This window comes from Monomorium pharaonis, chromosome 1 (assembly GCF_013373865.1).
Source record: "Monomorium pharaonis isolate MP-MQ-018 chromosome 1, ASM1337386v2, whole genome shotgun sequence".
Classification (NCBI taxonomy): Eukaryota; Metazoa; Arthropoda; class Insecta; order Hymenoptera; family Formicidae; genus Monomorium; species Monomorium pharaonis.
The window spans coordinates 17,313,047-17,338,635 of record NC_050467.1 but is presented as its reverse complement, the minus strand read 5'-3'; the positions used below and the strand labels follow the sequence as shown (position 1 = coordinate 17,338,635).

Genomic DNA, 25,589 nt, shown 5'->3' with positions numbered 1-25,589 from the left:
TATAGTTGAATTTGTCGTTAAATATGCTTTAAGTTTTACTATAAGACAAGTTTTTAAATTCTCAAAAATTGAAGGGAAAAGGGGATTTCAAAAAATAAAATATTTTCTGAAAAATTTAAATGCATTATTATAAAGTTATACATTAAAAGCCGTAAAACTTATTAAAAATTTTTTAATATTTTTCCTTGTTTTTCAACAATTATTTGCTGTAAAATATAAAAAAGGTATTTATGTATACATATATACCTCTCTCTCTCTCTCTCTCTCTCTCTCTCTCTCTCTCTCTAGAGGAGCTCTCCGCTAGCGGGAGACGTGCGAGCTCGCACAGGAAGATATCTCACCAGCATGCTACTACACCTCCCCACTCCCTCCCTCCTACCTCTAACTCTATCATCTCCTCTCTCTCTCTCTCTCTCTCTCTCTCTCTCTCTCTCTCCTCTCTCTCTCTCTCTCTCTCTCTCTCTATCTCTCTCGATTACGGGCGTGGCTAACGCACGATATCTCACTCAGATGTAACACTATAATCCATATATCCCCCTGCTCCATTTATTTAAGTTTATTTGAAAATAAGTCGAAATTCAAACAAACATTAAGTTTTTTTAGCTAATTTCTTTATTTGAGTTAATTCCAATATCTAAGACATTCTTTCAATATTCGGTTTTTATCTTTCTTATTTAAATATGCTTTTTGGAATGATCGGATTGGAAAAATACGGTAAAAGATAAACTACATTATCATAAAAAATGCATTTATCATACAATCTTAGCGAAATTTAAAATTTTTTATTTGCAACTTTTCAAGACCGTAGTGAGAATGTTTAATGATTCTCGTAATTGTTCCTCCGTTATCGTTAATGGAGGTACTATTCTTACAACTTTGACAAGACCTTGCGCAGCTCTTGTCAATAATCCAGCATCTTTCAATTTTATAGAGAGATCCCATTCATTGATCTTCATTTCTGTAAGTAAAATCATTGTGAAGTAATAAAACATAACGTAATATAATAAAATTCAACATATCTCTTGTTAAAGGAATGCTGGAGATGGGTCTGTTTTACCGATTAAACGCGATTATTGTTCCACTAAAAAATCTTTTTGTTGATTACACAGAATTAAAAATCCTTCTCCAGAATTAAAATGTAGACACTAACGGAGTGCGCAGTACACAAGTTTATATGAAAAACGAACAAAAATTAAAAAATTACAGTTTTGTGATCGACTCCTGTGGTCGACTCGTGAAAACATTTGCTGCGTATAAAAGTTTTAGACTTTGTATAAAACAAGCGTGCCTCGCCTATTGCATTACAAAAAAGAACAATTCTGTGCTTTTAGAAATGAGCCTAGACGCTTCAGTATAATGATTTCTTTCAGTAAAAATCTCGTATGTATGTGTGAGTGCGGATTCGGAAGAAGTCGACAATTAGAGTAATATGAAAAAAAATGTTTGGTTCTCGATATAAAATCCAATTTACAGATTGATATTAATATGTGTACTTTAATTCTGAAAAAGAATTTCCAAATCTATAAAAGAAATACATACGAAATCTCATTAATGATGTGCACAAATGACTCTACATTATCGACCCCGATCAAGTTTGAGAGGCAATCCAGCATCCCCTTAAATAATGTATTAGAAATGTTATTTGACGGTTTCTTTGATTTTTTATTAGATGTCTATCGCGCATAATAATTTGAGTGGATGTATGAAATAAAGTGATAATTTGTGCAAGATATGATCTTAATCGTGAAACTTAACCTGCCTCAACAAATATTTTTTATTTTAGTTTATATATCACCCAAATTTTTAAATTACAACAATTTATTAGCAATATAGCTGAATCAGTGATTTGTTCATGACTATTGATACCTTTGTTTAACACAATACCAGCTAGAAGGCCGCGACCACGGATTTCAGCCACAATATCTTTTGGCATTTTTTCTAGTTCTTCTCTCAGAATTTTTCCCATCTTTTTCGCGTTCTCCGCTAGATTTTCTTCCTCCACAATTTTAACCGCTTCCAAAGCAATTTTGTTCCCAAGTGCATTCCCAGCAAAGGTACTTCCATGCGAATTCAGATCAAAACAGAGCATAATCTGAAAAGACACGATTTTATCTTAACGTATCAAGCAAGCGAGTAACATCAATGTTTTTTAGTAATAATTCAACATAAGGAACTTTTATGAGTACTGATAATTAAAATATTTTATAAAAACGCATATGTATAAATTATGAAAAAAAAATAAGAAAAAGTGTTATTCTCGATTTAGGGAGTCCTTAGTTTCTTATAATAATAATAATATTAATTTGTGTGTAAATTTTTACAATCCCTTGTTTATAAAACTGCATCTTATAATCGCATTCATTAATCTTAAAACACAATTCTTTTATAGATATATATATATTGAATATATTGAATATATTGAATATATTGTACAATAATAATTTTTCTTTGAAACTTGTTTTTTGTTTTTTAGTTTGATTGTCTCACTCATGAGTGACCGTATATTCTACCTTTTATGATGGCAAAAATGCAAGGGTTTCTAAAAGCTTCTTTTCAAATATAAGAAAATAAATATTTTACTTTTTAACTTCTTTTGTTGACAGTATAAAAATTTTATTAATATAGTTTACTTAGCTTATAACATGTAGTAAATAACATTTGATGAATAAAGTACTTTGATAGGTACAGGATACATATCAAAGTTACTTTATTTAATGTATTAATTGCACGTCGGTCTAATATTTAATTAATTATTGTTAAATTAAAAGAAACGTTCAGAATAAATAGATAATACTAAATATTTTAATATATAGTTAAAACTCTTCCCAATACCTCATTATCTGCTAGAATACCAGAAACCGGTAACATCCCGCCGGACAGTGATTTTCCTACAATAACAATATCCGGCCTAGCACCATCATGATCAATACCTAGACGCGTACCAGTTCTGCCAAAACCTGTCAGCACTTCATCAGCGATCCATAGAACATTGTACTGTGTGCATAATTCTCTCACACGTTTCAAATAACCGTCCTAAACAGAAAATGAAAGCACCGTAAAAAATATCATGATATTTTATTAATACTTCGATCAATGTAAAGGAATAAAAAAATTCTGCACGAGATTCTACAGTAAAAAAAAAAAGAGCATTTTTGTAGTAAAAATTATTTTGCGATAATGCTCGCACAATTTTATGATGCTATGTATTTTTGCATTGACTCACAGATGGCACAACGATGCCACCTTCTCCCTGTATGGGTTCCACCATAAACCCACAGATATTTGGGTTTTCCTGAAACTTTCGTTCTAAAGCGGCTGTATCATTGTATGGCACTATCTCAAAAAGAGGCATATATGGACCAAAATCGATGTAGCAATTTGGATCCGTCGATGCTGATATGGCCGCCAATGAACGACCCCAAAAATTTCCCTGTGCAAACACAACAGTAGCTTTGCCGCTGGGCACCTTTTTCATTCTATATCCCCAGCGTCTGGCTAATTTTACGGCCGTGTCACAACCTTCGACACCTGTAAGGAAAAATTAAATGCTTCAAAACTTTTTTATTTTCTACCATAAAGAAATTTTGTACAATATTTATCGTAAGAGATTTTATTAAAAATTTTTTTCAATATTTATCAAGATACTAAAACTAATTCTCTTAAAAAATAACCGCCTTTCTTTTAAGCGAGTCCATACCTGTGTTCATAGGTAAAAATCTATCCCATCCCAGGAGTTTCGTTAGATATTCTGCCAATGCGCCGGTAGGTTCCGAATAATAGATTCTTGATGCATGGGTCAACTTGCCAGCTTGTTCCCTCATTACTTTTACCAGACGCGGGTGACAGTGACCCTGGTTACAAGCCGCGAGTCCTGATAGGTAATCGTAGTAGCGCTTTCCATCCATGTCCCACATGAAGACTCCTTCCGCGCGGGTGATAACAAGCGGTAGCGGTGTAACGTATCTACTGCCATATTTGCTCTCGCGATCAATCACTTGCTGGGTACTCAGGAATCTAATTTTCTCGGATTCTCTTACGATGTTGAAGAATCTCCGTCTCACGGATTGCATGGCCATTTTTTCCCCTTATCCTGCAATTGGGAATATTGCAACGTTACTGCAATATTGCTGAAATATTTTGTGTATCGGCATTTACAAATCCTCTTTTTTTTTAAACAAGGATTCTAGTTGAATAACAAATCGAAAAAATCGATTTTTTTGCATAAATTAAAAGTACATTTAAAATATGTTCCTAAAATTTTAAATTCGCAAAAATGTTGAAGTTACAGCACATGTAATGAGACGCAACAGAGTTCAAAACAGCAAACAGTCAGCGTCAACCAATCAGCGACAGATATAAAAATAAAAAAATTTTTAGGGTTGATCCATTGTTGTGTTTAGGAACCCTCTGGAATTTTTTAAATATAGTTTGTACTCTAAGGCTACATTCCAAAACGTCCTTTCCGAGGAAAATTTTACTCGAAATATATAGTACACGTAACGTATCCTATATTACATCGAGTAAAATTTTCCTCGGAAAGGACGTTTTGGAATGTAGCCTACACAGTAAAAAATTTTGTGTTTTCTTGTTAAAAAATATTCTGGTTAAAACTTTTATGTTAAAATTTAACATATTTGCTTGTTACTTTTGGTCTGCTCTTTCTAGCTGCACTGTTGCACCGGTGCAATAAGTTAAAGTAAGACAAGTATATTTTTTCTCATTCTAACTTATTGCACCAGTGCAACAGTGCAGCTAGAAAGAACAGACCATTTAACATATTGCTGTTGTGTTAATTCAAGTAAAGTGTTAAATTACTAGAATAACTAAAAAAGTGTAAAAGTAACACAATGTGCACGTACTTTTAATTTTACACCATAAATATGTTCTTTATTATTAGTGATAGGATTTAGCTGTTAAAATTGACAGAAAAAAATGTTGAATTTACTCTATAATTAAGTTTTAACAAGGATCATTTCATTTTTGAAGACTTTACTATCTACCCTGAGATGGCGCATTTCTCGTGAAAAAGATTCACCTATTAGGTGAATAAAAGGGAGTCGCCAAGAACAGAGAACCAAGTACGATTGCATTTACATATATTATAATATTGGACTGATTGCAATAATATACACACAAAGTTTTTATCGATGATCCTAGAACTATCTATATATGCAATTGTAAACATTTTTTTCAGCATTTCTAGAGTAATTATTATTTAACATATATAATATGTTAAATTAATATATATAACGTGTTAAAATAATATTATAATTGTGTTAAAATAACATATCTAATATGATATTGTTACACGTTATACATGTTACATTAACATTATTATAATGTTAAAGTAACACATTACATGTGTTACTTTGACATAATTTTCTCATTAAATTGTTACATAAAAATTATGTTAAATTAGAAAATTTACATTTAGTTTTATGTCAAAATATAACATAATATTTACGTTGCTATTTAACATATGCTTAATATATTAAATTAACAGAAAAATTTCTGTGGACCGTTTTGGACATGCGATATCTGTTAAATTTAACACAAATTTTTTTACTGTGTAAGTATCGCAAAATTTCATCAAAAACTTTAAGGGCGTCTACATTAGGAAGCCAAAATTAAGCACTTTTTAATGATTTTTTTCTATTGAAACTAAGCAATGGATCTTTTTACAATTTTCATCATTTATTGTGCATGTCTTTAGACACTCAAAACAATTTTTATTATAAAATTTTATTCATTTAATTATAAATTGTAAGCAAAAATGTACAACTGCCTTGAAAAATTCCTTCCACACTGCGTGCATGATAACATCTAGTGCTGGCTCTAATTGGTGTTTTATTCTTTCACTCTTATTACATTTTTTCTCATTATTTAAAATAATAATAATAACGCGGCCACAAAGACTCATGTATTTGTATTCCGAATAGATTATCGTACATTATCGATAATTGTGTTTTTTTACAGCGTTCGACTGTGGATGGAGCTTGAAGGCGATTGATCTACTAAGAAATGAGGAGGCTAGGAAAATGGTAAATAAACTGGAGTATAGAGATAGAGACAAAAACAGGAGGAAAAAAGTAGATTAAAAAACGCGAGATATAACACAAAATATAAGGAAAATATGGATAGGATAGATTTAAAACCTAGTTATTTAAGTAGGAAAAATATAACAAGTGGAAAAGATAACGTTTGGTTGAGAGCATTAGTTAGATTAAGATGCGGAAATATGGAAGAGAATAATAAATATTGGCTAGAAAAAATAAACTAAAACACTTTATTGAGGATTGGGAGATAATGAAAAATTGGTTCAAGGTATTAGGTAAAAATGGGATGGAAAAATTAGAAAGATTAGAAAACGACGAGCTAGACGAAACAAAAGATAAAGTCCCAAGAGAGTTTTGGATGAAAAAGAAATTACAAATGGAAAAGATAAAGGTAATAGATTTAGTTCAGTAGAATTAGAAAGGAAAAAGATTAAAACCGTTGTCTAGGGAATTAAGAATTAAGAATTAAAAATTTGATAGGATTAGGAAACCAATGCGATAGATGAAGAACGTAGAATGTACAGGAGAGAAAAGCATAGGGTCTAAGTGAAAGAGAAAAACTGTGATAATAATATTTTTACGAGTAGAAAGATTCTGTAGTATATAATTATTTTATTTTATGTATATTATTTTAACGTGCGATTATTTTATAAATGTTATCGGCTTATCGGTTTTAGAGGCATTTAGTTTTAGATAGAAATAAATTAATTGTATAGTTCACTGTCTAGTCAAAAGCGGCAGTTTGTAAGTGAGATAAGGAGCTTGCGTGTTTATAAAACAAGTACACTATAGGAGATGATAGGATAGAGATTGTTAAGAACGGATGGATGGAGGGATGAGCGTTTAGATTTTTGTAAATCTTATCCTCTTTAGCACTACATGCCCCTTTTTGGCATGTAGTGCTAAAGAGGATAAGAATTATTAATATTATTATTATTATTATTATTACACAGCATTCAACAGTTTCATGAAGAATATCCATGATGATTTGGAATACATACGTCAATGTACTCGTGATCGATTTAACTTCTTCCAGTATGTCACTTGATAAAATTGTTAATCTGTCAAAAGAGATCAACTTTTCGATATAGTATACTCACGCTCTATAGCAGGATTCTGTAACTCTTTAACAGGTTCAGTATGTTGTCGTTACTCATCTTTTTCAGCATATATAATCTCTGCGCAACGACAATATAACGGTATCGACGCTGTCGTTAAAAGTTACGGAATCCTGCTATTAGATTAATTTTGCTACACGAATATTAAGACTTATCTACAATGTGTCTCCCGTTTCTTACTTTTTACTTCTTTGTGTACTATTTTATCGAAATTGGCGAGATAAAAGTTGACAGACTGACAGGAAGAGACAAGAATGTAATTATCGATAAAATATTGCGTAAATAGGTAAAAAGCAAAATACAGAAGGCAAAAAGCACACATTACAGATTAAATTGCTATTTTTAAGGTAAAAATAGCAGCAAGACATCGCATTTTTAAAAAAATATATAATAATTATCCTAAATCTTTTTTAAATAAATAATATACATAAATGTTAAGTTATATATTTAAGAGGCTCTTTGAGAGGCATATTTTCTTTGTTTGTTGACAAATTTCTGTAAATCTTGTATTTTTATGTTTTTATTTTTTTAGGTCACTAATTACAAATTTAAAATCAAATTTCCAAAAATGAAAATGACGGATCCAATATGGCTGTTATATAGGGGTAAATTAGGGCAAGTCTGAAGAAATGTTTGAAGTATTTACCGAAATGTTAAATAGATATATGATATAAGGATTTTTTGGATTATTATGAATTTTATATCAAAACAAACTTACAAAAATTTTTGCAAAATTATAAACATAAAGTGATTAGTGATACATCTTTTAATCCGTAACTTCATTGAAGCAATGTTTATAAGGCATGCACAAAAAAATTCTATCCTTGAAAAATTTTATTTTATCTTTTGAAAACAATGTAATTTGTATACAAATTCATAGGTGTTAACTTTTTTTTTTAATTTTTAATCTTAAATATTTTCTAACAAAGAAACTATGTACAAAATAACTTGTCAACTTTGTGTGCTTATAAATAATTAGATATAAATAATTAATTATATAAATTATAGAAAACACATAAATATTGATAATATATCAAAAAATGTAAAATTTTACTTACTTTTATTAAACAATATATCGTAAAAATAAAAGAGAATAAAATGTTCAGTATACTGGATATTAGCTCGCAAAGGATTAAAAGTTGTGTATGCATTGTTAAATAAGAAAATTAACCGTTTAAAGATAAATCTAAAATAATTTTAATTAGCGAAATACTATTAAGTTAACTTAAATCTTAAAAAAATATCATTTTTGAGGATATTATGTTTAATTAATATTTAATTAATAAAATTTTTTTATTCACATTTCTGATTTTTGTGACTATAGGTGTAATTTCTAACTTTTGAAGGTTTAAATTATACGACATGTGTTAATTATTGAAATAAATTTATAATTATAGCAATTTTTAAACTAAAGTTAAAAATAAAACTGTAAAAAATATATGTAAACTAAAAAGTGTCTTATTAGATAGCGCAATTTTCATAATACTGTTTCATATATGTAATAATTAAGCTTTTTGCAACCTAATCAAAAATAAATTTATAAACTTATATATTCTTAAAAAAATGTAATACTAAACAGTATTATGTTATGAACTGAAAGTTATTGTCTGTTTTGAGTCAAGACATTTATGTAACTTATTCCAGGATGAACACGTTTGCAAGGACACGTTTATAAATCTTTGTTAAAAAGATAACGTATTTTATAAGTTTAATAACAAAAGTCTGATTTTTTTATGATTTTGAAATGAAAAATAACTTTGAAATCTATTTTCTTTAGCTTATATTTTAATCGTTTTTGAGTTGGTTTACCTATTTGTGTTGACTTATGTTTAATGATTTTGGGATAAATTTGATTTAATGAACTAGGAAGGTCAATTTTAATCAGTTTATATATTAATAAGTTTTAAGAATTTTTAATTAGAAGTCGGACCCAGAAGTTTATCTATTAACGCTCTGATTCTATTATATTTCTATCTAATTAACCCAATATTTTTTTCCTTACGTAAACTTATTTTTAGTAGAGGAGGAAGATTTTTTCTGAGGGTGTAACCCTATGGTCGATCGATTCTGCCTCTAATATCGATCAACATCCGGTACCATCAGACATCAGATAAGAAATCATTTTTTTATTGTTTCTCGCAATCCAATGCTTTAGACTAATTTTTTAAATCATTTATTGAAGTTAGAATTTATTATTTTTTAATATGTTTACGTGTACGTAACAATTAATTAATATTTATTTTAAAGAAATATTTTTCTATGTATTTCTATGTAATAAAATGATTAAACTAAAACGTTTTAAAAATAAAAACAATTTAAAAACTAAAAAATAAATCTAGATAATTTATTTAAAATAAAATTGTATTGTGTGTGTGTGTGTGTGTGTGTGTGTGTGTGTGTGCGTGCGTGCGTGCGTGCGTGCGTGCGTGCGTGTGTGTGTGTGTGTGTGTGTGTGTGTGTGTGTGTGTGTGTGTGTGTGTGTGTGTGTGTGTGTGTGTGTGTGTGTGTGTGTGTGTGTGTGTGTGTGTGTAAATATACTGTTGAGATTATACATTCATTTATTCTCTATCAATTTGTTTTTAGTAATAAAGAAATGAATTAGTTTACGCTCCATGACAATTTTATGTTTCATACCGCATTTTGAGAAAAATAAAAAGAAACAGAAAAATAAATAATTTATATAAATAAATATTTACAGAAAAAATTGTAATTTTATTTTAAATAAAGAGTTCTTTTATTCGGGCAACCAAATATTTTGTAATATATTATATATTTAAAGTACTCTTATATTAGTATGAATGTCTGATCTATGTCTAATAGTTTTATTGGTCTAAATATTTTAAACATTATGTTTCCAAATAATCTGTAAAATATTTGTTTTTACCATATTTTTTTAACATTTAAATAACAATATTATTTAATACTAATTATAATTTAATAATTAATTGTAATTATTAAATTTTTGGTTAAAGACACTTTTTACTTAAAAAGGAGCATTTTTTAATTAATAAAATGTATTAATTTGCTTCAAATAAATATTTATTTAAAAGTGTACAAACAATTTATTTTTTAATCTTTTTATTTTAATAAATAATTCTTTCAATGTAGTTGTACAACATTTATTTTTCTTTCCAGGTAGCGTATATATTCTTAATCCTTTTTCTGCCTTAAAAAAAAATAATTTTTTACATGTCAGAAATAGTTTATTTATTGATATTAACTAAAATGTTTATCACACGGTAATTAAATATAATTATAAATTTATTTCAATAATTAACACATGTCATATAATTTTTCCAAAAAAGTGGTATGTGTATCAGTTATATTCTTTTACAAGTGCAACTTCTATTAGTATAATTAGTCTAATTATCAGTATAATTAAAATTTCCACAATTTTTTAGTCTGACAAGATTTAAAGAAATTCTATAAATCACATATACAAATTTATATATTATAAACTTTAACTTATGCTGTACATATAAATATGTATGGCCATTGAGAATACATATAATTATAAAATTTTCTCTCGCGTGTAGATTATAATTACAGTTATTACTTTTTATTCTATTAATCAACCGATGTCTTTTCAAGAAATCTAAGAATTTCAGACTTGATCAAAAAGTTTAAATACATTTTTTAGAATGACCAAATAGTACAATACAAGGGAAACCATTTCATCAAAAAATACGTTTATCATATAATTTTGGCAAAATATTTTATTTGTAATTTTTGAGGACTGTCGTGAGAATGTTTATTCCTTCTCGAAGTTGTTCCTCCGTGATCGTTAATGGAGGCATTATTCTAATTTGACCATATGTAGGTATCGTGAACAATCCAGCGTCTCTCAGCTTTAGACAGATGTCCAAACCGTTAAATTCTGTAATTAAAAATCATGTTAAATATAATAAAATTTAAAGAAAATGTCTTGTTAAAAATAATATAAAAATGTTATTTAACAGACGGTCCTTCTTTTATTACATGTGTATTATAAGTGAATATACGTGAGACAAAATCACAATTTGCAAGATATGATTTTAATTTAGAAACGTGCTATTCCTTAACAAATATTTTATCTTTGTCCATATCGCGAATTTTTAATTAATCAAAATTTATCAGCAATATAAGCTGAATCAGTGACTCGTTCATTACTATTGATACCTTTGTTTATCACAAGAGCGGCCAGAAGACCGCGTCCATGAAATTCTGGCGCGATATCTTTCGGCAGCTTTTCTAATTCTTCTTTTAGAATTTTTCCAAGTCTCTTCGAATTCTCCGTCAGATTTTCTTCTTCTATAATTTTAACCGCTTCCAAAGCGACTCTGTTTCCAAGCGGATTTCCAGCAAAAGTGCTTCCATGCGAACCCGGATCAAAACAGGACATTATCTGGAAGAAGGCAATAACATTGATTAAAGAACTTTATCGCACCAGAATAATTAATATCGATTTCTTTTTTATCGATTTCGAGCTTTGTAACGATGAGATGTCATGTTATGTGTTGCATACGTAAATCTTCGACAATTCATTGTAAGAAACTTTTGCGAGTGATAATAATGGTTATTAAAATATTTTATAAAATTTTATAAAATATCTTATAAAATAATAAATACTTTATTTATAGAACTATTGTTAAATTTAAGAAACAGAGCAGTTGATATTAAAATACTTTAAAACACACACACAGATAACCCACACAGCACAAAACATTTTTGATAACATTGCAGCAATATTGCAATTTTGCAGATTGCAGTGCCAAACTTGATTGAGGTCGATAATGTAGATGTATTATTTTTTTATAGATTTAGAAATCCTTTTCCAGAATTAAAGCTTATGTATTAATATCAGCTTATAAATTGAATTTCATACCAAGAATTAAAAAAAATTTTTCAGATTGCTCTTTTGAGACACGAAATGTTTACCAATGTGTATCTTTTTTATTAAGACGCCAACGCTCAATCTGAAAGCATAATATTGTTCCTTAATGTTCACTCGTGTGCGGATCTGACTTGATTTATACGTACAAGATGCACAACTTTTATATCAAGCACATTTTGTTACGAATCCACGTTACGTCCGCACACTGTTATCATCTATACTTTAATTGTGGAGAAGGATTTTTAATTCTGTAAATTGTAAATGCAATAAAAAGTTGAACATTGGACATTGGACACTGTTTTTATCATAGACATAAGATAGACTGCTTATGAGATTCAAAACCCTAAGTGGAGTTGTAAGAAAAGGATAGCATAAAAATTAGGAATCCTTGTTTTTTCTAATAAGTGTAATTTGTGCACCGAAAATTAAATATTAGTATAACTCTAGTAGCCGCGCCCCTACTAGAGTATCCCCCACTAGTCTATGTCAAAAAGAAAGATATACCTCTGAATATTCGATCCATCCTTTTCTTTGTAGTGTACACCTTCCATGACTTCATAAGCAGTCTAGCTTAATATGTCTATGATTCTTATATACAAATTTTTTTACTGTATATGCTTTTTAATTATAATTCCACTTATGTGGCTTGATTTAAAGAGTAATAAAAAGTTTTACTTATAAATCTTTGTATAAGTTTCAGACGCGCATAGAATAAATCGAATACAGCAAGCTGACCCATACAGAACAAGATATTCTATAAACATCCTAGAATATTCTATGAATATTTTAGATATTCATAGAATATTCTAGGATGTTCATAAAATACCTTGTTCTGTGTGGGGAATAAATCAAATACAGGTAGAATTGGACACAAGTAGAGTCGGACACAATGTTTACGCTGTAACATTACGTAACGTTGCTGCAACATTGTAATCTTGCAGCATATAGTAATATTTCTGCAATGTTTCTGTAATCTTTCGGTACTGTATGGAGTAGTTTTCAAATATTTAATAAATTTTTTTCAAATACTTGATTATTCGCTAGGATACCGGAAACTGGATACATTCCGCCGGCGAGTGGTTTTCCTAAAACAAGAATATCTGGCTTGTAGCCTTCGTGATCAATTGCCAGACGCGTACCAGTTCTACCAAAAGCGGTTAGCACTTCATCGGCGATCCATAAAACATTGTACTTTGTGCACAGTTCTCTCACACCTTTCAAATAACCATCCTAAAAGAAGAAAAAATTTGCATGTCGTTATAAAAAGATCATAATAGATAATAAATTTGTATGTGATATTCTTTTTGAACTAATTCTGAACTAATCATGTGAATTCATAACGAATTTGAATATTGAATTCCTTTTTAACTCATTTTGACTAATTAAATTATATGAATTCGTAACAAATTTGAATATTGAATTTCTTTTTAACTTATTTTGACTAAATTATGTGAATTTACAACAAATTTAAATATGGTACTCTTCTTGAACTCATTTCGAACAGATTACGTAAATTGTTAAAGAATTAAAAAAGCTGAATTCTTTTTGAACTTAAAAGGATCATCTGTGCTATCTGGGTAGCCATATTATCCGCACTGACCATATTACCATCTTGTTCTCTATTATTAATATTTCGGTATCGATATAAAGGAAAAACATTCTGCGCAATCTTCTATACCCCGTGTATTTCATATAGATAACTATATGGAATCCATACAAAACCATCTAAAATCTATAGGAATCCACATACATATGGATAACCATTTGGATTTTCATCTCATCTTTTCAACGGGGTAGTAAAAATATCGATTTCGTAAAAATTGTTTCGGGATGATACTCGCATTATATTAATTATAATGTTTTTAATTGACTCACAGTCGGGATAAAGAGGGCTTCTCCTTGAATCGGTTCTACCAGAAACGCGCAGATATTCGGATTCTCCTGAAACTTTTGTTCCAGTGCGACCAAGTCATTGTATGGCACTTTCTCGAAAAGTGGCATATACGGACCATAATCTGTGTAATATTGTGGATATGTCGAGGCAGATATGGCCGCTAATGTACGACCCAAATAGTTGCCCTCGGTGAACACAACAGCAGCCTTATTACTCGGCACCTTTTTCACTCTATATCCCCAGCGTCTGGCCAATTTTAAGGCCGTCTCATTACCTTCGACACCTATAAAGAGAAAATTAATGCTTTAAACTCTTCTGTCTTCTACCATAAAAATGCTTATACTTATCGCAAGAGATATTAAAGATTTCTTTCGATAATTACCAAGATGTCAAAACTAATTCTCTCAGAAAGTATTCCAATTCTTTTTCAAAGTGAGTTCACACCTGTGTTCATAGTTAAAAACCTATCCCATCCTAGAAGTTTAGTTAGATATTCTGCTAATTCTCCTGCAGGTTCCGAATAAAAGGCTCTTGATGTGTGCGTTAATTTTCCAACTTGATCTCTCATTACTTTCACCAGGCGTGGGTGACAATGGCCCTGATTGGCAGTCGAAAGTCCTGCTAAGAAGTCAAGGTAACGTTTTCCTTCCATATCCCACAGGTACACTCCTTCCCCGCGAGAGATAACAATCGGCAGCGAACATATGTGTGTTCCACCGTACTTTTTATCACGATTGATCACTTGCTGAGAACTCAGAAATCTTATTTTGCTTGATTTTCTTACGATGTTAAAGAATCTCTGTCTCATGGATTGCATGGTCATATTTTTTTCTTACTCTCTGCAATATAGTTCGAATGTTGCAAACAAATTACTACAGTATTGTCGGAATATTCTATACCGTATCCGTATTTACAAATTAAATGTTTTTATGATTAGGATTGTAAAATGTCTTTATAATTGGAACTGATCAGCATACTTTAAATATTTAAAGAATAAAATAGGATAAAAAAAGGATAAAATAGGATTAAAAAATAGGATAGGTGAAAAATGCATATACATTCTGCACAAAATAAGAAGGCGTGTTTTTTAAAGATCATATAAGAGTTATATAAAAAAGATTGTTAAATCTGCCATTTTTTATTTCAATTTTGATATTTGATTTGAAATCAACATCTCCAAAAACCTATAGGACTATAATATATTATAAAACGCATCTTTTGGGGGAAAACCAAAAGTACGAAAAGCACGTCATTATTTGCAGACCGAGAACATAACGTACGAAACTATTAATAATCCGAAATGAATAACACACTTAATTGTTACATGTACACATTTTTACCGGCATAATAATAATAAAAAACCACAGTGACTTGTTGAAAGCTTGTATACAGAACAGACTATTATCGTGGCAATGATAATTGTATTTTGCAATTATAGTTTTTAATGTTTGACTGTTTTATGAAGAATATCATTAATTTGATATATATACATACGTCAATGCACTTATGATTGATTTAATCTCTTGCGGTATGTCACTTAATGTTAATTTGTTAATTTGTCAAAAGTGACTTTTTAAATATAGTATACAACTGTTTTAATATAGTCAACTTTTTAAATATAGTATATATGCGATCTGTACTGGATTCTGTAACTCTTAACGGCAGTACGTTGTCGTTACGCAGCTTTTATATATATACATATATATAATATTTGCGCGACAATATAACGGTATCGACACTGACGTTAAAAGTTACAAAACTCCGCTAAGAAATTAATATTCGTGCAACTGCTAATCTACAATGTGTTCTTTGCTCTCGGTTTCTTACTTTTTGTTTCTTTGTGCACTTTTTTAATCTAAATTGGCAAGATAAAAGTTGACAAACTTCAGAAGAAACAATTATTGATAAAATTTTGTAAAGAAACAAAAAGGCAAAGGCAAATAGGCAAAAAACAAATCAGAGGAAGCAAAGAGCACATTATAGATTATCCTTTAAAATAAAAATTGTAATAGACATTACATTTTTAAAACAACGTTATAATACATATATATTAAGCAAATCAAGAAAATAGTATAAAAATAATTGTATAAAATAAAATTGTATATAAAAAATCATTGCATGTGGTTTTATCATACAATTCTGTTTTTATTTAAAAAAGTATAATATAGAATTGTTATTTTAAAAAAAAAGAAATAATGATCGAAAAGATATCAAATTAACATTGAATTGATATCAATAAAAAAGACATCGAGTCAACATTAAATTTGACGTATCATTTTGAAAAATTACTTGCAAATTATACTTGAAAATAGTGTTAGAAATGAGGTATCTATGTACTCGCGTATCTATTCCTCCATGATAACTAATGGTAGACGAATGTGTCAGTTTTGTCAAGAGCCGGGATTACCTTAATAATTTTACGAATTATTATTTAAGTATTATTATTTGCAAGCCTATACATCTTTCGATATATTATCATTCGCGTTGTTGAGCTAAGAGTACTTCATTATTTGCGTAGAGAATGTTATCGCACAAAGCTATTAATAAACCGAAATAAATAACACACTTTTATTACATTAATTATACATTTTTGCCAAGATAATATGAATAAGTCACAAAGTGTGTGACTTATTCAGAGTTTCTACACAGAATAGAATATATTGTCGTAAGTAATGATAATTGTATTCGTTTGCAATGTTCGATTGTTTTATAAAGAATATCTTTAATTTGATATACATACGTCAATGCACTTGTGACCGATTCAACCTCTTGGAGTTATGTCACTTGAAATGCTAATCTGTCAAAAGTGATAAACTTTTTGATACACGATCTGTGCTAAGATTTTGTAATTCTTAATGACAGTTCAAGGTATGTTGTTGTGCAGCTTTTTTATATATATCTATACACTATCTGTATAATGACCGTGTAATGATATCGACACTGATATTAAAAGTTACAGAATGCGAATAGATTAATCGTACCAAATATTAAGGGTAATCTACAATGTTTTTGCTTCTCACATTTTGCCTTTTCGTGCCCTTTCGTGCCTTTTCAATCTAAATTGGCAACATAAAAGTTGACAAAATTCTAGAAAGAGACAAGAAAATTATTGAAAAAATTTTGCAGAGGCAAAAAAACAATAGATAAAAAATAAATTACAGAAAACAAAAAGCACATTATAAGTTAGTCTTTAAAATAAAAATTGTAAAACAATGTATTTTGTTAAACAAAATTATAATAAGTAATTATAATGTACAATGGATAAATTACGAAAATGATATAGGTATAGAGTATCAAAAAATCGTTACATGTGAAATTTTATCACGTAATCAGTATTTTTTATTAAAAAATATAGAATTAATATATATTGTTATAAAAAATAAAGATGTTAGTTATAAGTAAGAATAGTATTAGAAATAATATCTACGCATTCGCGTATCTGTTCTTCCGTGATAACTAACGGTGGTGCCAGACGAATGATGTGTCCATGCGTCGGCTTCGCCAATAGCCCACGTTCCTTTAGTTTTAAGCAAATATCCATGGCGTCGATCTTTTTATTAACGACGACAGCGTTTAAGAGGCCCTTTCCCCTCACTAAAGTAACTATCTCTTTCGGCAGCTTGCTAAGCCCGTCTCTGAATACGCGACCGAGCTTTTCCGCATTCTCAGCAAGTTTCTCCTCCTCCAAGACGCGAAGTGCTTCGAGGGCAATTTTGCATCCTAGAGGATTGCCACCGTAAGTAGACCCATGCTCACCAGGGTTAATTGTGAGCATAACGGGATCGTTTGCTAGTACACCCGAAACGGGATAGAATCCTCCAGACAGGGCTTTGCCGAGAATCAGAATATCTGGCTTTACGTTTTCGTAATCCACCGCGAGCCGTTTTCCTGTTCTCGCCAGACCAGTCTGCACCTCATCCGCGATCCACAGGACATTGTTCTTTGAGCAAAGCTCTCGAATTCCTCTGAGATATCCATCCTTTTCGAAGAATAAATACAATTTTTAAGGATAAAATCAAATGTACCTTTCCTTAAATGTTTGCACGTGAAAGCTTACCTTAGGAACCACAACACCAGCTTCACCTTGGATAGGTTCCACCATAAAGGCGCAAACGTTTGGATCGGCGAGTGCTTGTTGAAGCGCCAAAAGATCGTCATAGGGTACAAGCTCGAAGCCTGGCATGAATGGGCCGAAGTTACTGTAGCTAGTAGGATCGGTACTCGAAGAGACAGCGCTCAGCGTTCTTCCCCAAAAATTACCCTCCGCAAACACTATTTTGGCCTGATTCGGCGGTATGCCCTTGCACGTATATCCCCATCTACGTGCCAATTTGCATGCCGTTTCGCCACCTTCTACACCTGTGTTCATCGGCAACCATTTATCATAGCTGAAAAATACAATTTTTTAGAATCAATGTGCAACACCTACATTGCGCAATTGTTTCACAGTTTAAAAACATTTAATGCAATTGTAAAAGCAAAATATTAAAGTTATTAACATTTCTCTTTCTCGCTGATAAACAAGGAATAGGATGCATCCAAATGACGTAACTATTAAGAAATTGACATTAAATTGTAATAGTTTTTATATATGTTCCTATTTTTTAATTTTAATTTTATACGTTTTTAACTTATTTCGGTTATATACTTGCTTTCTTATCTATCTGACCTACAATGTAATTTTTATGGTCTGTTTTATACATCTATTTTTAACGGTAAAAGTTTCCAAATATATGTTTCGTTTCAAATTTTAAATTATTATAGGTTTTTTATAAAATAACTGATAATGACTAATTATAAGTACAATCGAAATATCTTGATGATTATAAATAAATTACATGACTATATACTAAATCTTTGTTAAGCTCGATTCAATTGACCTTTCTAACACATATTGTTTTGCAAAAATTCGAACGTATATGAAAGTTAAAATTATTAAAATTATTATCATCTTTATTAGCCAAAAAATGCAACAATTATATATTTTATTAAATAAAATTGTAATTGCGCAATCAAATTATTTCTTGATTCTTTCATACTAACATTCTAGTTAATATACTTTTTAGCATTTTAAATATTAATTAAATTTTAATTTAAATTTAATTTAAATATTAATTAAATTAAAAATATATATCTTATCTCATACTTCTTATACTTTCATTGATCTTTAATATCTTGGATCTCTTTACGTTATCATTTATCTTATCAACATAAGCTCAAAACTCAAAAATAAACGTCTTAATTCAAACCTGAAAAGTTTCGTGATATATTCCTCAAATTCACCCAAAATGTCAGAATAAAATGCTCTAGACGTCAGAGTTAAGGTTTTTGCCTGTTCAATCATTGCTTTGTAAATTCTAGGATGACAATGGCCTTGATTAACTGCTGAATAAGCGCTTAGAAAGTCAAAATATCGTTTTCCTTCGACGTCCCACATAAAAACACCCTGCGCTCTGCATAGAGCTACGGGGAGTGGATGGTAATTGTGAGCACCATACTTAGATTCACGATCGAATACTTCTTGAGATGTAAGTGTTCTTTGACTTTGAATGTGCTAAAAAAAGAAAAAATGTTAAAATGAATCCTGATAGTATCTGAAATATTTTTAAGCACACTTTTTTTACATATTTTTTATATAGCATAAAACATAGAAAGATTGCAGCAATGATAGAATGTTTAACTTTAAAAATATTGCAGCAATATTATATTATGTGTTGGTGTTAATCATAATATTTCATATGCCATATAAATTATATTAACACATTTTAGTGCATAACTTCCACGAATATCATGTCCCTGAATTAATTTTTACACAGATAAATAAAAAATTCTACTCATTAAAATACTCCTTAAAATATATCTCATTTATTTTAAACTTAATAGGGATCTGCCTTTTCAAAAAATTATTTAATTAAAATGTAGATAAAAATTTCAAGTGCTGCATATTTTTTTCTATTTTCTTTTGTGTGGCTTTTAATTATGAGAAATAGAATTTCGCTGCGTAACAGTAATTTGCGGCTGCTCGTAGGTAAGGCAGAAACCATTTTTTACAATATTTTATAATATAATACAATTTTTTATAACTTTTATAATATTTTTATATTTTTAAAATATTTTTTTAAATATTGCTGTAACGTCGGTTATTTTTATATATTAAAAAATCTTTTATATATACTATACATATATGTATGTATAAAACAATTTAAAAGAATTTTTGTAATATCTATGCAACATTAAATTGCAATATTACAATGTTGCTGCAAACTATTCTATTATATGGATTACTAATAAAAAGTTAATTTTATATAAATAAAATAGATGACAGAGAACATTTAAAATGTAATATAATATATAGTATTTTTAATTTATATAAATATATAAATATATAAATGCAAATGTGATAAAACTATGATAAAATGATAAAATTAGTATACATATATTAATTAATTATATTACCTGAAATCGAGACGACAGTATTAATGTTCTTGCTGATCTTTTGATATTTAGCAATGCTACTCTTAATAGCTCCATTGTGTAAATTATTTCTTTATTAATTAAGCGGTGAATTGAAACTACCGAGAAACTGGATCACAATTCTCTGAATCGTGAGTTAAGTGAGCCACTGCAAATTCAAACAGTCTTCACGACAGCTGCTACTTTGCCAATTATAATGGAGTGAAAGTTTGTCGAGTTATCTCATTCATCTGAAATAATAATTTCGTTATTTCGGAATTCGCGCATAACGCATGTTATTATCTATGATTGATTATTTCCTGTCCTATTGATCAAAATTTAATATATTATAAACATTAATTTCAATTTTAAAATTAATGCGTCTAAATATATACTTGCATTATATACATTATGCAATCAAAATATATTCTAATACATCAAATTATTTATCAATTTTCCATAGTCTTTTAATCCATTAAGGTCATAATAATCTACTAAAGGTCATAATAATACAATACAAGAAATTTAAATTATAAATCGTATTTATTTAAAAAAAAAATAAAAATCTTCTAATACTTGATTCTAAATGATTAAAATTAATCATGTATCGACTAAAAATTCGATATTAATAACAGCTTGAAGAAGGTATTACTTTTCATTAAAATAATTTTTTTGTTCACAATAAAATGTTTCCTTGTTTCTCAAATTATAATATTAATAACTAATTAACAAACGTACAAATTCTACTCTGGTAAAAATAATTGTAATTCAATCAACACATTCTAAGTAATCACTGATCAAACATATCGACACGCTTATGCCAACGGTTAGTCAGACTGACGAACGACTAAATTCTCCGTGTCTAGTTCAAGTTTCATTTATCTCAACCGTGTAACGTATTGAAGGATACTATCACATACGCCTTTCGCTGAGCATTCACACATACACAACAATCTTATTCCTTTCCCACTGTTCACTGTCTTTGTCGCACATATTATCGCTGATAATAACAATAATAACACATTCGTATCTGTATGTAAACAGATCCTGATAGAAAATTTTATGAATTTATGAACACTAAAAGATAAACTACTTTTGTCATTTATGATTCTAAATTAAGTTATAATTTTTTAATTTCAAAATTGACCACTTTTTTCAAAAAATTTCCAAACATTTTTCTCTTAAAACAATAAGAGATGATTATTTTATCTTCAAATAAACTGTGTTAAATTATCTAATGAATAAATGTCTACATATCCATATACATCTGTATCATAAACATTTATCTATTAATAAATTATCATATAGTTTCTCATCCCGAGGAACAAATAAAATAATCTTTACTGTAAACAAAATAGAAATTATCAAGATTATAGGCACTCTCATAGTACAGTTCACATTCCTTGATACTTTTCCGTTTTAATCTGATTATAATTTGGTCATTGTATCTTACTTCATTGTTGACACATATACACGAGCGCGCGCGCGTGCAAAATTAGTTTTAACTATTTATTAATACTTTAATTTATAACCTTATGCATCTTACATCGATGTATTGTTATATTTTAAGCAAAATTAAATTTAAGTTACTTTTATGTGACTATCATATATTTGTTATTATAAAATGTTAATAATGTATTAAAGAAAGGATTCAATTAAAGATCTACATTCATGTTTTTTTAATAAATTTAATTATAGCCATAATCAATCTGGCTCTTAATGATATAATTGCACACACACATTCATTTAATTTATATTATTTAAAACCTAATTGTATATTATAAACCAAATATTTACATTTATTAAATTAGGAACTTGATTAATGAATCATAGATTGAATATCAATTTCACAAAAGTATATAATTAAAGTTTATTATAAATATGATAAAAATCAGTTTCCGTTTTATATAGCATGAATAAGTTGGAAAAAATTTAAAAAAAATTTAACATCAATAATAACTTTGTCGCATCATATAAATGGAATACAATCTATTATTATCAGAAATATATGTCAAATAATGTCATCGATTTTTATATGTTACATAGTATAAAATATATTAACTGTGTTTTGTAAAATACATGTCAACTTGTTGAGTTGTTCCGCTTTGTTGCATCGATTCGATTGCTTTATTGACTATCACTTCTGATGTTTCTTCTGTTATCTAAAATATAAAATATAAAATCTGAAAAAATATGCCTATTACATTACAGCATTATAATTAATAATTTAACTATAATATTCTTACATTATTAATAGTATCTAATACAGTCTCTGTACTTTCACATCTTAATAATAGTCGCCTCAAAGTAGTTAATGTAACAACGGCAACAAATATTAATATTCGATATGCACCAACCGTTATTTTATCCCATATTCTGCAAAAATAAATAAAAATATCCTAATATTTATTCATTAATTAATTTTAATTCTGAGCCTAAAAATGTATGTTTTTGCCAATAATCGAAATCAACTAATAAATTGCAATACATCCAGATAGCAACAAGTCTGTATTGTTAATACGTTGTTTACATCATAGTTGCTATCAGAATTACAGCAACTCAGTCTGCATTTATTGTCAAATTGATGCCTTTACGATATACTTTGAAATACTTTGAATAACTTTGCAACATACCAGCAATTTTGAAATCGTCATCATCAAAATTTATGCTGTTGTCGTTATGTTGCCATAATAATTTAACATCACAGAACGATGTTATATTGCTGACAACATAAGGTAACTTTGATACTATTATCTTGCTATTAAACTGGTAATACAGACAGATATATAGATTATTACCTGTGTGATGCTTCAGTAACAATATACTCAAAATTGTGAAGACAAATTATATGGCAAATTGTTAGCATCATAAACAATCACAGATTTATGCGATTTTGCTCACATGCTTTGATGTCTAAGCAATTACAATTTTTATGATAATATACGTACTTAGCGATAGAGCCATTGCATATTATGCCAGCAAAACACGAATAAAACCATGCATCGTAAGGAAGATTGTAAAGTGCATCAATTTTAATGAGATGTTTGTATAATTCTAAGTCTTCCTTTTCCAACAACATGTATGTACAATCTTGTAATTTTCCTATTTCTTTTTGTAGCTTCTCAACTTGCACGAAAAGCCCAGATAATATCCAATACACATCGACTAATTTCTCCTCTTCTAATTCAACATCAATTATATGCCACAATGTCTCGGCCATTTTGCTCATAGCTCTGGAATAGATAAAATTCAGTTACAATATTTTGTACTATTATACAAAATATCTACGAATCATTTTCTTCAAAATTTCCAAAGAAAAATTATTGACACAAATTCTGAACCTCGATTAGTATTATTATAATAATGATTAATTTAGAAGTTTGCAATAATTTCTGATGAAAATTTTTCACAGAATTTTTTATATTCTCCATATTATTTTCATATTCTTCAGATTTTTTTATACTTTTTGGATAATTTTATAACTTTAAAAAATTTCTCAAATTTTTTAATACAAATCACACTTTTCAAAAATATTGTAAACATTTTTTTTTTTTTTTTTTTTTTTTTTTGAATTCTTGTGTGTGTGTGTGTGTGTGTGTGTGTGTGTGTGTGTGTGTGTGTGTGTGTGTGTGTGTGTGTGTGTAAATTCTAAAATATCTCAAGATTTCTTATTCTATAAGTGTTTGTAATCTTATAATCAAATAACAATGGATTTGTATTATTGCTGATATATTGTTTGTAATCATAATTTTGATTGCTATCAAATTGTAGCAATATGACAATTTTGGACAGCAACTTTTCAACACAACTTAGAAGACCAATCTTAGAAATGAAATGAGTTCATAATTCCCATGTATGGCCAGTATGGCATCGTACCCGTCCTCTAAGGGTTAAAACCATTGTTATCAAAATGTGTGTTGCTGTTATATTGCCATAATTATATATATTATATATATACATACATATATATATATATATATATATATATATAGCCTATGTATTGTTTTAATGTTAGTATATTCGAAATTGTTGAAGATATATCTATGGCAAGTTGTCAGCATCCATAAGCAATCACAATTTTACTTATTTTAAGCTTTACTTTATCTGACATATTTGATAAAATCTGAAAAGTAAATTATTTTAAAACTAGGATAACAAATCTCAGAAATCTTAGAATATTTCAAAAATATGTTTAAAAAATTCTTAAGATTGTTTTTTTCAAAGTAGTATTTTTTCAGAGAAGTGTCCTGATGTGTATAAAAATTCCACCAAAAATTGTTATCAAACTCATAATAAAAATAATTAATTTAAAAGACTTGAAACAACATTCTTGGATAACATAATAAACCTGTACAACGGTGATTCCAATTGAGTAGTCATATCAACTTTTGCTTTCCTTTTGCGCAACAGCCACATCACTAGGAACATGAGATGAGGTTTCGTAAAGTCATCTATGATCTTTGCAACTCTCAGTGCTCTCTGCAAATCCTGAAATTCTGCCTTACGCTGGGCCATTATAAACGCTTGGCTTTCCGTGTAAACCGGCACAACGTCGAGCAAGACTTTCCACAAGAAATTTCTATACATAGCAGGTACAGTGAATCTTAAACAAAACTGCTTCAGTTTTGTTTTGTCAAGTGGGCGTTCCTTCAACAATATCTCTAGAGACTTCTTCTCCTCGACGCTACGAAAACCAACCTGCCGTTTAAAAGCAATTTTATCATATGGCAACTTGATCGGAGATTTGTACAGTAGTTTTCAATTGCCGTTTCGATCTAAAATGCAAGTTTATTTTGGAACGTTACCTTTTCATAATACTGCGAGCGAAAATTCCGTTCATCCGTCGTCATTTTTACAATCTCGTCCAAATAGAAACAGATAGAAGAGAATTGTATTAAAGTTGAGCGCTGAAAAACACTTTTATTGCAACAACCATGTTTACGTTCTACAGAGTGCAGACTAGTGCAGAGCACTACCAAAAGTACTGCACTAAAGAAGGGGATGCTGAACAGCTGAACTGAAGTGAGCTCTGAAGTGACGGTCGTCACATTTGATTCTGGTCGATAAAGTAGAATCATTGGCGAAACTAGAGAGAATATTATATATAATAACAACTTTTGTATCATTTCTAAATGGTTTATGAAAAATAATTATGTAATCTTTAAAAAATATTTTTTGAAAATAAATTTGTTAAA

General features: G+C 29.1%; 4 protein-coding genes across 6 annotated transcripts; all 4 read right to left on the bottom strand.

Moving 5' to 3' along the window:
* Window positions 1-589: 589 nt before the first annotated feature.
* On the bottom strand, window positions 590-7,256 carry LOC114254857 (ornithine aminotransferase, mitochondrial). 2 transcript variants are annotated; one of them, XM_028192187.1, is made up of 6 exons: window positions 7,157-7,256; window positions 3,698-4,090; window positions 3,224-3,528; window positions 2,833-3,033; window positions 1,867-2,092; window positions 590-958 (listed from the first exon to the last, which is right to left on the bottom strand). In XM_028192187.1, the coding sequence occupies exons 2-6, from the start codon at window positions 4,074-4,076 to the stop codon at window positions 783-785; spliced, it is 1,287 nt and encodes a 428-aa protein (XP_028047988.1). In that variant the 5' UTR covers window positions 4,077-4,090; window positions 7,157-7,256; the 3' UTR covers window positions 590-782. The 2 variants fall into 2 exon arrangements, with proteins under 2 accessions (XP_028047988.1, XP_028047989.1); XM_028192188.1 differs by lacking the exon at window positions 7,157-7,256 and adding an exon at window positions 7,058-7,150.
* Window positions 7,257-10,872: 3,616 nt separating this feature from the next.
* LOC105834797 (ornithine aminotransferase, mitochondrial) lies at window positions 10,873-15,948 on the bottom strand. Its single transcript, XM_028192172.2, has 6 exons — window positions 15,436-15,948; window positions 14,386-14,780; window positions 13,923-14,224; window positions 13,077-13,277; window positions 11,333-11,558; window positions 10,873-11,051 (listed from the first exon to the last, which is right to left on the bottom strand). The coding sequence occupies exons 2-6, from the start codon at window positions 14,762-14,764 to the stop codon at window positions 10,891-10,893; spliced, it is 1,269 nt and encodes a 422-aa protein (XP_028047973.1). The 5' UTR covers window positions 14,765-14,780; window positions 15,436-15,948; the 3' UTR covers window positions 10,873-10,890.
* Window positions 15,949-17,257: 1,309 nt separating this feature from the next.
* Window positions 17,258-21,923, bottom strand: LOC105834802 (ornithine aminotransferase, mitochondrial). The gene is made up of 5 exons (XM_012677563.3): window positions 21,133-21,923; window positions 20,398-20,645; window positions 19,191-19,495; window positions 17,999-18,329; window positions 17,258-17,920 (listed from the first exon to the last, which is right to left on the bottom strand). Exons 2-5 carry the CDS (start codon window positions 20,470-20,472, stop codon window positions 17,330-17,332), a joined length of 1,302 nt encoding a protein of 433 aa, XP_012533017.1. The 5' UTR covers window positions 20,473-20,645; window positions 21,133-21,923; the 3' UTR covers window positions 17,258-17,329.
* Window positions 21,924-22,077: 154 nt separating this feature from the next.
* On the bottom strand, window positions 22,078-25,432 carry LOC105834803 (TBC1 domain family member 7). 2 transcript variants are annotated; one of them, XM_028192111.2, is made up of 5 exons: window positions 25,200-25,432; window positions 24,743-25,092; window positions 23,343-23,627; window positions 22,641-22,770; window positions 22,078-22,577 (listed from the first exon to the last, which is right to left on the bottom strand). In XM_028192111.2, exons 1-5 carry the CDS (start codon window positions 25,242-25,244, stop codon window positions 22,557-22,559), a joined length of 831 nt encoding a protein of 276 aa, XP_028047912.1. In that variant the 5' UTR covers window positions 25,245-25,432; the 3' UTR covers window positions 22,078-22,556. The 2 variants fall into 2 exon arrangements, with proteins under 2 accessions (XP_028047912.1, XP_012533018.1); XM_012677564.3 differs by having other exon boundaries at window positions 22,078-22,556; window positions 25,200-25,424.
* Window positions 25,433-25,589: the final 157 nt, after the last annotated feature.

Bases quoted from the DNA above. Each gene is read 5' to 3' on its own strand.
- LOC114254857 (XM_028192187.1), bottom strand. From the start codon at position 4,076: ATGGCCATGCAATCCGTGAGACGGAGATTCTTCAACATCGTAAGAGAA. The intron at 3,034-3,223 runs GTGAGTCAATGC...TTTTCTGTTTAG, and splicing joins GTGGCATCGTTGTGCCATCT to GACGGTTATTTGAAACGTGT. The intron at 2,093-2,832 runs GTATTGGGAAGA...GTGTCTTTTCAG, and splicing joins GTATTCTAGCAGATAATGAG to ATTATGCTCTGTTTTGATCT.
- LOC105834797 (XM_028192172.2), bottom strand. From the start codon at position 14,764: ATGACCATGCAATCCATGAGACAGAGATTCTTTAACATCGTAAGAAAA. The intron at 11,559-13,076 runs GTATTTGAAAAA...GCCTTCTTCCAG, and splicing joins GTATCCTAGCGAATAATCAA to ATAATGTCCTGTTTTGATCC. The intron at 11,052-11,332 runs GTATCAATAGTA...TTTTAATTACAG, and splicing joins CGCTCTTGTGATAAACAAAG to AATTTAACGGTTTGGACATC.
- LOC105834802 (XM_012677563.3), bottom strand. From the start codon at position 20,472: ATGGAGCTATTAAGAGTAGCATTGCTAAATATCAAAAGATCAGCAAGA. The intron at 19,496-20,397 runs GTAATATAATTA...TTCTTTTTTTAG, and splicing joins TACTGTCGTCTCGATTTCAG to CACATTCAAAGTCAAAGAAC. The intron at 17,921-17,998 runs GTAAGCTTTCAC...TTCTTCGAAAAG, and splicing joins CTGGTGTTGTGGTTCCTAAG to GATGGATATCTCAGAGGAAT.
- LOC105834803 (XM_012677564.3), bottom strand. From the start codon at position 25,244: ATGACGACGGATGAACGGAATTTTCGCTCGCAGTATTATGAAAAG. The intron at 25,093-25,199 runs GTAACGTTCCAA...TTTAAACGGCAG, and splicing joins GCTCGCAGTATTATGAAAAG to GTTGGTTTTCGTAGCGTCGA. The intron at 23,628-24,742 runs GTTTATTATGTT...TATCTATTCCAG, and splicing joins TTGGAATCACCGTTGTACAG to AGCTATGAGCAAAATGGCCG.